Source organism: Rhinolophus ferrumequinum, chromosome 8 (assembly GCF_004115265.2).
Source record: "Rhinolophus ferrumequinum isolate MPI-CBG mRhiFer1 chromosome 8, mRhiFer1_v1.p, whole genome shotgun sequence".
In the NCBI taxonomy this organism is placed as follows: Eukaryota; Metazoa; Chordata; class Mammalia; order Chiroptera; family Rhinolophidae; genus Rhinolophus; species Rhinolophus ferrumequinum.
In genome coordinates, this window is record NC_046291.1 from 38114401 (window position 1) to 38127719 (window position 13319).

Consider the following 13319-nt stretch of genomic DNA (forward strand, 5'->3'; position numbering starts at 1 on the left):
TTTGGGTGAGAGGCCTGTGTTTTGGATTTGGACGTCAGAGTTCTAACTCTGTCATCACCATTATTCCCTGTGACCTTGAGAAAATAAGATGGATTAGTTCCCTCCATCTGTGCAAGCAGAGTGATTGCTTTTTCTGTGTTCTCAGAATAATGCTGTGAGAGCAGTTTGAATACTCTAAATAAATGCCAGGAAATGGTTTTGGGTCTCTGGATTCCCCCATCACCATTCCATTCCATTCCAGATTATTTCCATTTCATTCCAGATTATTTAATTCATTTCATTTGTAGAGTAAAATAAAAAAAATTAAAATTTACACACATACACACACACACACACACACACACACACTCCTCCAGATTAAAGCCATAGGAGACTTAAAGAGCTAAAAGAGGCCATAATATGGGCACAGCACTGGTTAGATGAATTAAAAGTTGGATTAGTCTCCAAATTGGGTGGACTCCACTTTGTCCATGATTTACCTTTACCATGGAATTGGGACATATGCTCCGACCTAGAATTACCTCTCAGAACTGGCTGTTTTCAGTCACGTCTGGAGGTTGCTGCTCTGGACTAGGGTGGCCCTCGGGCTGACTGCCGCCTGGTGCCGCCTCAGGAGGGCCCCACGCTCCTGGGGAAATTGTCCGAGAGAGACAGAGCACCAGTGTTTTCTGCAGCATGACTGGAGGATTTGTTTAGTCTGGATTTCCTGTACAGTCAGCTTTTTCCCCTAGGATGATATGAAAACCAGTTTACTCTCCTAGAGGCCTTTGGTAAAAGCTGCTAACAGGAACATTTATTAATTGTTCCTTGCGGTTGACAGAGGTTAGTTCATGTGCCGTATCACACCGCTGCTGAGAAACAGTGATAGCGTTTGCATCCAGGCTTTCTCTCTCCCTCTCCTTCTCCAAGTCTATGACCTTAGCCACATATTTTTAGTGTCGGCCTCACTGAAACAGGGGAAAACCTTCATTGTGCTTTTCATCCAAAACAATGTTCCTAAGAGCCCACTATGCACCACCCACTATTGAGTACTTGGGATTAAAAAAAACGGACTCCGTTCTCAAGAGGCTTGTCAAGCAAGTAGTGTTTCTATTGGTATTTGGAGCTGACTAATTCTCTGTGTGGGGGACTATCCTGTGCGTTGTAGAATGTTTAGCAGCATATCTGGCCTCTAACTCACTAGATGCCCGTAGCACACATATCCCCACACCAAGTCATGACTGCCGGCGGACAGACTCCTCCCTGGTCGAGAGCACCTGGTCTGCAGGGAGAGGCCCCCACGGCAGTGAGACAGGAAGTCAGTGCAGGCTGGTGTTCTTCGGACGAGCGGGTCACTGCCTGCAAGGTGCCCCATTCCAGGCAGCTGGCAGGAGGCCCTGCTGGGGGTTCCTAGTGATTCTACTTCTCCAGCCATACCTAAAAGACATTCAGTTATTACTCCTACTGAGTGGCCTATAAGGAAAATTCATCATTTCTCCCACATGTCTCTCCCTCTGGCATACAACTCCAGCATTGCCTCGCCCTTGTTTTGCATGAGCAGACTTGCCACGTTGCTCTGTCCCCAGACTTGAATAACAGCACAAAGCTTCATGCAGCCTAGATGAATCAACAGAACTAAGCCAGCAGCCTGCAGAGTAATAATCCATCAGCTTAGAGAATATAAAAGGTCTCGATTAGTCCAGGAAAAATGACAGCACATGCTGAGACTCTCTAGTTCCATGATGGTTATTTGCTATTGGAAGTGTCTTCCTACTACTCCGTTGTTGAACAGACAAGCAGTGTTAAATATATGAATCTGCATTTTACAAAATCAGTGTAATAAACTTAACCACATTTTGTCTTTTTACAGATGAACGCAGTATAGAGCATGAATCTCTCTCCTCTTCTCTGGCGACATCTTTCCTTCCCTGTGATTCCCTCCTGCTGTTCTGTTCCTTCACATCCTATATTTCTAGGGAAATGAAAGGACAACAAATTTGCTGCAACCTGTTGATAGCAAGTGGATTTTTCCCTAATTCAGAAACATCTGTTGTTACTCTGGAGGGTTTCACGCATCTAATTAAAGGTAAAATTGAAAGTCCCTCTCCACAGAGTGGGTTTTGCAAATGAAAAACATCCAGATACACCCAAAAGAACAGGATTGCTAGAACAGAGCTTTGGGAAAGGTCAGAAGTTTAGCAGCAGCTAGCAAGTGCTCCACATCAAGTCAGTGCTCGCTTGTTAATAGGCTGTTGGATCGGTTGTTTAGGGAACTTCTTCATGTAGAATTGGCAGATTTCTGTTCTGGAGAATCTTTATCTGTTCTCTCTGTTTTAAATATGGCTGGAAGTTTTCCATTGGTTTACCTGTGAAATAGTTTAAAGCTCTGTTTCTCTAGAACTATATAACTGTTTATCAAAGGTAGCCATCCTGTATCTGGGCAGGGGATAAACGGTGTGGTCTGTATTTTATTATATCTTCTACTGTGGCCATTTAAAGCTAAATTCTCTCTCTTGGAAGAAGTAGCTTTTCTATTTGTTACGGCTTTATGGTATTGGCTAATATCAATAGAAGGAAGTACATTTTCCAAATTTAGGAGTAGGATTTTCTGCTTAAACTTGAATATCCAAAGCTGAATATATTTTACTTCATCATGGTCACTAGGAAATGAAATTGTCTTCATAGTTCTATCAAGGGAGCCAGTCTATTAACGACAGCTCTCTCGAGGCAAATCCTATTATTTTTCAAAAAGTTGAAATTAATCATAGATGTAGACAAATTCAAAATTTAATTCACGTTCTTAAATGGGTTAATTTGTCTTTATTGTTATTAGCTGGTATTTAGTCTAGTCGTAAGATTTTCAAATTGAGAAGAAAACATAGTAACTGAAAAATCATGAACCAGAAATAATACAAGAGTCAAATAATTTGAAAACTCATCCTGTGTAACTGCATTGAGAATTGCATTTTTTCACTTATAAATGTGTTTCTCTGACAAATACATTTGCAGATTGTTGCATGATCTCCTGTGCTTTTTCTAGACCCTTTTTGACTGGATGGTGTTTTGTGAAGTGTGTTGTTCCTTACCTTCTTCCTTTGTTAGTACTGGCCCAGAAAAGTGGTGTAGGGGGATGGCTTTGACAGTGTTCTTCCACACAACACTCAGTCTGCTGTCTTTGTAGCTGCATCTTATTTTCCTACTGTCACCACCATTAAGATATTACTGTGTCTATTTTAAAATTAAAGCTAACATACATGGATTACCTTATAACTATAAGATGCACATGGTCCTTTGTACTGAACACACATGAAAGCCTCCTCTCAGTTTTGACATAAGATGGCATGACCTTACTGGGTTTGCATTGACTTTTGAAATTGAAATGATGAAGGAACCAAGAAGACAACATGAACAAAATACTGTTTCTAATTGCTGGTGTTTATTTGGTATATTTTTGCCCCTTGAAAATGATTTGACATGGTTTCATTTTACTGCACTAGCCAAGAGACTCTCTTCACTTTTCAGAAGTATTAAAATGCTTAATAGCATTTGGTGTAAAGATTTTAAAAGTTACTGGCATTAAGTATAGGTCTGGTGTTTTTCTCATTTTTAAAATTCATGATTAAACATAAACATGTCAGTCCTTATTTTATAATAAGATTAATAACACCATATTCCTGAGTGTTGCCCTTTCTTACCCTGCTTATCACCAGAATTGCTGTTGCAGATTAAGATAGGTCAGTGGAAGAGATCAGAGAGTAAACATTATTGGAACAATCTGTTCCAATAGCTGTACGTTGGTCTTGGTGACTGTAGCTGCCTCCAAATGCATAAATAATTTGGCATTTATTGAAAAATGAATTTCAGTACTGCTAATGTAAGTTTTCAAATTTTAAAATATATGTAAAAGGGGACTCTGTCTTGTCTCCAAAGCAGCCATCTAAAATCTACACCTCCATGATTAGCTATTACTGAGAAATTATTGCACCCACACAAAAAGGTGCCATTTTTCTCCAAAAATGTTATAAGCTAGAAAGCCATGACCTTCTCAAAGTAAAAGACACCGTTTGCTAGAAAAACATAGTATAAGAAAAGACATAATCACCAAGTTAGACATAAATCTGGCATGTTAGACTTAAATATTGTTGGAAGAGTTACCAGGGAATAGTGGTATAGGCTTGAATTCTGGCATCATTACAAATGTGATGATTCTCATCTTTACGTCGTCAGTGTTTATATCTAGGAAGCATAAAGTTCCAGTATAACGAACATTGAGAGCTGTATTTCTCCAGGGAGTAAAGTAGATAATGGCCTGGCTAGCCATTGTAAGTTTGTATTCTTACATACTTGATCAGTATAAAAAGTCACTAATTAGATCCTGGTATAGGGATGTTGGTATGTTTTAATCGTATTTCTTATATGATGTTTCACCAGCATAGAGCTTATATGTAATATTTGGGAGAAATTTCTCCTTAACAAGGAGCATTTTCTGAGATGGCAGTAAGTGGATTTCACTATTTATCCCGCTTTAAACAAGCAAAATCTGTTTATTGAGTATATGCTAAAGTGGGATATTAAGTCTTAACAAAGAAAGCACTCCTTTTACTTTTAACTATCCCAGAGAAAACAGGACAAATCTAGAAATTGTTTTCAAAACTCTGCCACCTACCTTTTAAACTAGGATGCTGTGCCCAAGTCTGGGGTATTTATGTGAATGGTGTCTTTTGGTCCTTCATTCATTTATTATTACATCAGACATATATTGAGCACCTGCCATGAGCCAGGCACTATTCTCATGTTTGGGAAACATTGGGAAACAAAAACAGACGAAGATATCTACCTTTGTGGAACTTCAGGTGTTCTGAGATACTGGATCATATGTTCTAGTACTTATTATCTTATGAATACTTAAGATTTTGTGAAGCATACATAACCAAAAGCTACAACAATTTAAATGTTATATAAAAATATGCACAATTTCAAAGAAATAGCATTTAAAACAATTTTACAAAGTTTAAAGATAATATTGTTTTGGAACCTTCTAAGATGAGTTTTTATAGCTCTTAAGTGATACTTACTTAATAATAGTCAGTTTCCAAGTTTTGGTAAACTAACCAGGTTTTGTGTTTGCTATCCTGACAGACATCTTGTTTGACCTATTGAAAAAAAGAACCATACTTAAGCAGTTTTAAACTTATTTATTAAGTTTATATTGGGTATCCAAGAATATAAAGGTTCCTAAAAGATCCCTTTGACAGAAAGCTGTCAAAAACCTATTATCAAACTATGTAAATTCTATTATTTCTTAATGCTGTTATACCACTTTAATGCCCCAGTGTCGGTTTGCACCTTTCCCCATTTCTTGGACACAAATGAAGCAGTCTTGATATTGTTTTGCTGTTGTGACTGCTCATCTGACTCACTTCCTAGTAGACTCTTCACTATTTGCACAGGTAGCAAGGGGCCAGCCTGGGGCACCCGGAGGCTTGGAGTGAGGTTCAGGCTCCGGAATAGAAATGAGACACCCAATCTTTGCCCCCTTTTAATAACTGACTTAATTTTCTAAGCCTTCCCCCCCACCCCAAACACACATAGCCTTCCCTAGTCGTCTCATAAATCACATCCTTTCCATTCATAGCTATAAAATACCCCTTCCCCCAAAAGCCCTTGTTTTAAATGCCACCTAACACATTCATGGGCTACTTCCCTGGGCCATCTGGTCCGTGATTTACTCATTAACTCAATTCACTATGAGGGTTACTACGTGAAATTAGGAAGATCGTCCCAGCCCCTACCAAAATCCCACAAAAATAAAATGATCATGTTATATCAAGAACAAGTATAATTTCATTTTTCACAATTTGGGATTATTCATCTGTGTGGTCTCCACTGCACTGATGCCATGCTTCTGTCTGCGGAGGTGCACATGCACAGCTCAAGCTGACCACATGTTGCACGGCATAACTTTGTAGCATATATGCTTCTCCTTAAAACTCCACAGAGCCCAGACTTGAACTAATTTGCAAGTAGCTGGATCTTCTGTCCAGTGGGTGCACTGTGGTAGGATGTAGGGAAAGAACACGGGCCGAGTGCTGTATCACAGCCTGCTCTCTGGTGTCAGCTTCATCTGGGAAAGAGGGGGATTCGATGAGAAATTTCTGATGTCTCTTCCAGTTCTAAACTGTCAGTAACGCAGACAGGTTAACATGTTCGCTGTAACGAAGCAAATGACTGTGACCAATGACTTTGATAGCTGGAACTGGACAGCCACGGTGTTCGTGTACCCTCTCTGTGGTTGGAAAGCCATATACTAACCCTAAAGTAGGGGACCTGCATTGGAAGCAAATGCCATTCACATCCCCATGAACCAGCCTGGAGCTGCAGTTTACCAGCTCAGCTAGTCCTACTCAGACCCGAGGGTGGCAGCAGTAGGTTCAGCTCCCTGAATACATGTAAAGGCTTTGTGAAAATGACCTCTGTTCTCTTTAAAAAAGGTTAGAATACCGCCTAGTGCAGGACATGTTCGATGATTTGATTCAGCACATATTTACTGAGCACTTCCTAACTGTGAAAGGATAGTGTTAGCTCCTAGGGGCCCAGAAATGTGCCTGCCCATCCTCTCACCTCCAAGGATTAACTCCATTCGGGATTCTCATCTGAATCACTGTGGTAACCCCACGTGACACCTTGCATGGTACCTGGCGCACAGTAGGCATTAGAAATGGATTGGAACCAACTTGACACGATCCCTATGCTCAGTGGAGTTCCCAACCCAGTGACGTAAGAGAAAAATCTTAGTTTTTTTTTTAAAAAAAAAAAATTCATTTTTCAGTTTTTTTTTTTTTGATACATGTATTTATTACGTGGTAAAAAGCAACACTACCTGATTTCATTTAAAATAAATATTTCCCAGTTTCAGAATACTTACAACTTCTAGTTTTAAGATTAGATTCTCTTTGGGAGGTCCTGGTGGCAAATACATTCGTAGCTGTACAATCCCCAGGAAGAATCTAAATCCATCATCAGGCCATTCAGTCCCCATCAGACAGACAACAGAATCAAAGGTCACTAGTTAATCCAGCTCTGCAGTAAAGGGCAGTGGGGGCAGCAGGGGGTACAGCACAGACCCCCAAAGATGAGATCATTAGGGCTGAGACCAGCAGAAACAACCTTGTATTAATGTACAAAGCTTTAAATAAACATGACCATAGAGAGTTCTCCTGGTACAGAAAAAAAGCAGATATGATCCTAAAGCCAAAATAAAACAATCTTTGGAGTTTACTCATGGCAGCAGGTAACAGCACAGTCAGAAGCATTTCAACCAAATGGACTCATTATTATCAGCCAACAGCAAACAGAGAGCAGGAACCAGGATACAGTCATAAATAACCTCACGGGTAAATAAGGACACATTTAACTAAACAAAGATTTCACAAAATAGTTTTGATCTGAGACAAGATGAAAAACTATCTTTGTTCCCAAATAATAGTTAGAACCTCTTTTTAATTAAAGAAAAGCCTCAAAATCATTGGTAATCTTTAAGTTAGTTACACAACTGAACTATCTTAATGCTTCATTTTGATCACACAAAGCAAGCTGCTGTTTGAGCACATTTGTTTCAATTGATTTCAGTTCAAGAGGATCTATAATATGACTGGGGATATTTTGCAAATGCTACCCGTCTAGGCGGCTTGATAGATTCATGGGGCAGGAACACAGCAGCACTCATTCCCCACAGCGTGGCTTCATGCCTGATGCAGCTCCGCTGAGGAACGCTGGCCTCGATTCCACAAAGAAGGTGCTGTCTCGGGACCAGGAGGGTGATGGCTGAGGCCACTGACTTAGACTGGAAGCAAAACCGGAACACGTGGAGACTACTAGCGTGGGAAATTAGGCGTGATAAGGTTTGGAAGGAGCAGTGTGTGCTCACAGAAAAGGTACAGAAAAAAAGGAATTTGCTATGTTAGCAACTAGCGTTCATGTGGTTGAGGTTTCTGCTCATGTCAATAAGCAGCTTCAGAGAAGTCCATGTGTGTGTGTGTATGTGTGTGCCTGTGTGTGTGCTTCATCTCACACCGCTTTACCTCTGAGGCACGCTGGGATAAAGTGTATGTGCAATTCCTCCCCCAAACAAATGATGGGTCTCAATTTAAAATGAAATGGCCTTCTCTTATTAGTAAACTAGAGAGTCCACCAAAACTTACACGATAGAGAATAAGGAGAAAGCTGGAGTGATCTCGTGGTCCCCCAAATAGAGCAGATATCTTGATGCAGACTTTTCATGATAGGTTTAAAAACGAATGTTATTTGTAGCAGTTCCCATACCATCATAGTAACTTTGGTAACTTAGAGCACTTCTGTTTTAGCTTCATCCTGGAAGCTGAAAAATATGTTCTTAAAAAGCTGCAGTAGCACATCCCTTCTTTAGGCCGATACATTTGACTAATTTGCACTTAGCTTTGTAATTTGTCTCTGGTTTATTTCCTATAGACAAATGGCATGGTTGTAGCTCGGATGCCAGATCTATGAGGCATTTTCTGACTTACTGTGGAAAACATGAAAACTGCATAGTATGCCAGCACCCACTTTCCCAGCTAAAGAGGCAAATAGCTAAATGTCTGGGGAGAGAAGCTGGACAAGGGTATAGAAAAAGGAAAAATTTTCAAAAGTAGTGTAACTACATTCACACATATGTTTTGGTCACCAAACATATCTTAAACAGATTCCCTGATAAAGTCTAATCATAATTGGTCTATCCTACTAACAGTTGTTAACTACTGTAATTTTTAAAGTCACATCATGAAGCTAGGGTGATGGGAGACATTTTAAACACACAACCATAAGTGCATATAGTTGTTCAAACACTCGAACTAAATCTATATTTGAAGTCATGAAAATCACACTAGTTTGCTTCTAAAGGCTGCCTTGGCCTATCTGGACAGGCTGCATAACAAGAGCGTAATTTGTAAATGTATACCAGCAGATCATCACCATAAACTGAAAATTCACAAGACACAGAAATCAACCATGAACACCACACAGTTAAGCTAGCATTGGTAACTATTTCGTTTACATCCGATTATACAATGCACGAGGTAAATATTGCTCACATTATGGAGGGAGATTGTTTTATTTCTATTTTTTCCCAAAAAGATCAGATTTGTCCTGTGCGTACAATGAAGGAAACTCCAATAACACTGAAATGACAAATGTGTAAAATATACATCACTACCAGGTAGAAATACATGTTCTTCATAATCATTTTTCACAATTAAATAGGTAAGTGATTTAAATCTTGGGCTTACGACCATTACAAGAGTCCATCAAGATTTTTATGGACAGTTTGATTTTCCTTTCCATTGTCAGCATCTCCTTGAGGTGTGTACTGGACTTGGTATTCCTGGAGGATTTTAAACACATCGTGATGTCCAAAGTGCAGTGCTTCATCCATGGGAGTGTTATTCCACCTAAAGAAGTAGTATGGCATGGACTGGGTCATCAGGTAATTACTGTACAAAGATGACAGATAATACAGCATTCGTAGCTTTTAAAGGCAGGTTAAAGGGCCATTCCGACGTAGCCATTTTAGCAATAGTAAGAGTAAAAATTCATTGAAGAAATACAGAAAGGGATTTATAATTCAGAAAGTGTTCTCAGACAACTTTGGGGTATGGGGAGGAAGAGAAAAATATGTTCTACCAAAGGATCTGGTTCACATATCTAAGTGCCTACGGAGGGGAAGTTCTAGTGTTGACAGAGTAGACTCCTCTAGATTCCTGAATTTTAACTTCATGCAAAGCCCAGCGGACCTCTCTTTAAATAAAATGTTCAAAGAAAATTCAGGTATATGACAACCATCACCCTAGCCTTGGATAGAAAATTTGTTCCAGTCAATTGAAAATCACAGTAAATCTCAGAGGTCTAGAAATAGCCATGGCCTAATTAGGACTCAAACATACATTATAGGAGCAAGATCGACCTGAGAGGAGCTGACAGTGTCATCATCTTTGGTAAGGATGGAAACCCAGGGGCTCAACTGGACCACTACACAATCAGAAGAATAACTACCCTTTCTGTATAGTAAGTGTGTGTCTAGGGCCGTGCTCTTTAGAGTAATACAGATGAAGACTGAAGATAAGAAGAAAGGAGGAGTTGCCAGCAGTGGTAAATCAGCTAATGAGCCTTTTGAAAAAGGAAACAAGACTATGAAACACAATCCAAGTAAATGACAGAACATAATTAGTTCCCTAATATTTCACCAACTATTACACCTCTCTTCCCATCCTCTCTCTCTACTTATTCTATTTATGTCACTTCTCCATGGCTAGCTGGCTCTCTGACTCCATTTTTTCATGTGCTGCTCTCAACATTTGGTTTTCCTTTCTGTTTCTTTCCTTTCCATTTTTGTCCTTAACCTTTTACCTTCTTAAAGAGGTCACAATAGGGATCTGAAAGGTTTTTTATATAGTCTCATTTTTAAAACATTTTGGACAAAGTTTGGTAACCTGTTCTTAGTTTTTAAAATCAGGTAAGTAACATTTCACATGTACCTTTTTTCCCTCAGAAAAACAAAAAACAAAAAACCCAGCTGAATTAAGTTACCTTTTACTTCTATATTGGCCTTCATTTAGGGAATCAGTGGCCTTAAACCGGGAGATGGGAGTACTTTTCAATCATCTACAGCATATAATTATCTGTCTTTCTGGAAAAAATTGAATGTTAACTGCAAGTTATCTTTTTTACAACTCTTCTGCCATGAAATAATGCAAAATATCAGCTTTAGAGAATACACTAAATTTGTTCGTCTATTTTTACAACTTGAGGTGAAACATTCTATGAACTAGAGGAAAGATTTGTCTTGCTCTAACTTACATTCTTGTAGTTGAATACCTAGTTAGCAAGTTATTTATTTAGATAACTCTTGCCTATCAGATGGGTACTTCTACTTCCATATTCCCAGAGGTCAATTAAGGCAAACAAAACAAAACAAAACATTTCAGTCCTTAAATATGCAAAGCACAGTAACTATTTCCAGCATGTGTTAAATCATGTTTTGGTTGGGATTATAAACACGGGTGAGGAGGGAAACACTCATCAGTTTCTTGCTCTACAAGAGCTGGTATGGGCATTACATTTAGGGATAAAGGCAGGGCTGTCACCCTAACATGAGGTTTTAGAATACTGCCAATAAAGGTGTTGATCTTAGATGACCAAAGTGTTACCACACTTACAAAATTACCAACAATTTTCAGACACTGATACCATAACTTTTCTGCATTATTTGCAAGCTGAACTAATAAAAGCCAAACCACTAATTTAAAAAAATAGTAAAACATTAAAAGTAAAAAGATCTAATAACTAGAGAATAATCAACATGCTCCAAAATCGATGCAGTCCTCAATTATCCAATCCAAACTCTTGATAATATCAAATCTCTCCATCAAGTATGTTTTCCTTCCATTCTTCTAAACTTATGTTCTCATTTATTACTCACTGACTCATCCAGTTATGTAACTGCAGTTACGTAATACGGAAGTATGTGAGTATAAGAATGTGTGTATCTACATAAGCCGCACTCGTACCCCACCCTTGACTGTTCGCTTTGGGGATCACATTTACTGCGGGATGAGTTGCAGTTTGCCATCTGGACCAAGTGGGAGAGGAGAGGAACAGAATATATTCTAGAGAGACCTCTCCCACTACAGAATACAGTGCCTTTCTCTTCCTTCAAACCTCGTCTCTTCCCCAAAGCACTGATTAAAATCCAACTTCCATGAAGCCTTCTAGAACTGACTCAAAAACAAACTCCAATTTATTCACTTTAGAGTTCTGTAACAGTGATTTTCTTACACATTTTAAATACGCTCCTGTAAATGTCTATCTTGTCTATCCTATGTAGTTAAAAACCCCTTGAGGACGAAATTCCTTTTCTTCTCTTTCCAAAGACAAAGAATTGTTTTCTTCATACAGTATATTGAGTGACAAACTAACCTGAAAAATTCTAAATAAGAGACCATCCTTAGATAAGAAATAGGATTTGGGGGAGACAATGATCTACCCAGCAGAAATAAGATTTTGTTGCCTTTATAAGGCACCATACCAAGTTCAAGAATATCTCCAATACTATATACACAGTAGATTTAAATATACCGTCACTTAACTATTATACTTCTGTATAATAAAACATTGATTTGCCAATTATAAATTAAAAGGTGACATTAGTGCTTACCTATCCTTGGGGAAAGGATTTACTTTGCAGGCTTCCAGCAAAAATTTAACAACTTCAACATGACCTATATTCAAAACAAAACAAGCAGATTTTAGTATTGAGTAGAAATTAAATCTGAAAAAAGAAATAGATGAATGGTTCATATAATTACCCTCTGCAGCAGCGACATGGAGGGCTGTTCTAGAATCATAGTCTCGCTGTTCCATGTCCATGGCTGACAGAGCAAATCTGAAAATTTGGAAACAACTATTCATAACTTTCATATATTTATACATATAAATATATAATTAAATTCACAATCGTAACATTTACTCCATCGGCTCAATCTAAGGTTCTGTGAGACTGGTGAACTTGAGACCCTATTCAGTACACAAGCATCTTAGGTACATGCCACTTCACCTCTCTTCCTCAGCTTTGCTCTTTGGGAGTAAGAGGAAATGTCCACCATCTCTCACAGAATTAAGCTTCATTACATTATTGTTCAAAACTCAAGAATAGTGGCACAACTATATCAAAGTTTGTGTCTCAGAAGGGCAAGAAACATACGTAAAGTGAAATGTTTCCACTAAGACTCCCATTCTTTAACATTTTACGGTCTATAGTTTACAAATACTAATCAGACTTAATGACGAGCACATTTTTTTATTAAGATATCATTATCATGTAACATTATGTAAGTATAAGGTGTGCAATGTGTTGATTTAATGCATTTATATATTGCAATATGATTACCAACAAAGTGTTAGCTAACACCTCTATCATACCACATAATTATCTTTTTTTTTTTGTGGTGAGAATAATTAAGATCTAGTCTCTAGTAACTTTGAAGTTTATAATACAGTGTTGTTAATACAAGTACTAATCAGACTTTAAAACAAAGGTGGAAATTAAGCATAGACATTTTTTCACATTGAAGTTCGTTGCTACTCTATAAAGAGATCTTATGTTAAATACACAGTACTATGTGACCTTTCTAACCCTGGTGATCTGCAGAACATCAAATGCCCCTTATTTGCGTACCCCCTCACCTCCAGAGATGGGGACTGGAGGGTAGATGGGGATTGAGAAGGCATTTTCCAATCCCAGTAAAGCACTAATGCTAATTAGCTATTAG

The 13319-nt window shown here is 38.5% G+C and overlaps 2 protein-coding genes across 7 annotated transcripts in view; one reads left to right on the forward strand and one right to left on the reverse strand.

Annotated features, from left to right (window-relative positions):
* STAT1 (signal transducer and activator of transcription 1) overlaps window positions 1-3246 on the forward strand; it is a 37584-nt gene extending 34338 nt beyond the window's left edge. For 4 of the 5 annotated variants that reach the window (XM_033111829.1, XM_033111828.1, XM_033111827.1 and 1 more), the window contains exon 25: window positions 1850-2998. In XM_033111829.1, coding sequence (XP_032967720.1) covers window positions 1850-1864 — 15 coding nt within the window. In that variant the 3' untranslated portion in view covers window positions 1865-2998. Of the gene's footprint in view, window positions 1-1849 lie in introns of all 5 variants that reach the window. The other variant, XM_033111831.1, reaches the window with a different exon arrangement.
* Window positions 3247-6940: 3694 nt separating this feature from the next.
* GLS (glutaminase) overlaps window positions 6941-13319 on the reverse strand; it is a 75199-nt gene continuing 68820 nt past the window's right edge. The window contains exons 16-18 of one of the 2 annotated variants that reach the window (XM_033111832.1): window positions 12357-12433; window positions 12206-12269; window positions 6941-9443 (exon numbers count right to left, since the gene is read on the reverse strand). In XM_033111832.1, coding sequence (XP_032967723.1) covers window positions 9287-9443; window positions 12206-12269; window positions 12357-12433 — 298 coding nt within the window. In that variant the 3' untranslated portion in view covers window positions 6941-9286. Of the gene's footprint in view, window positions 9444-10590; window positions 10679-12205; window positions 12270-12356; window positions 12434-13319 lie in introns of those variants that run through there. The other variant, XM_033111833.1, reaches the window with a different exon arrangement.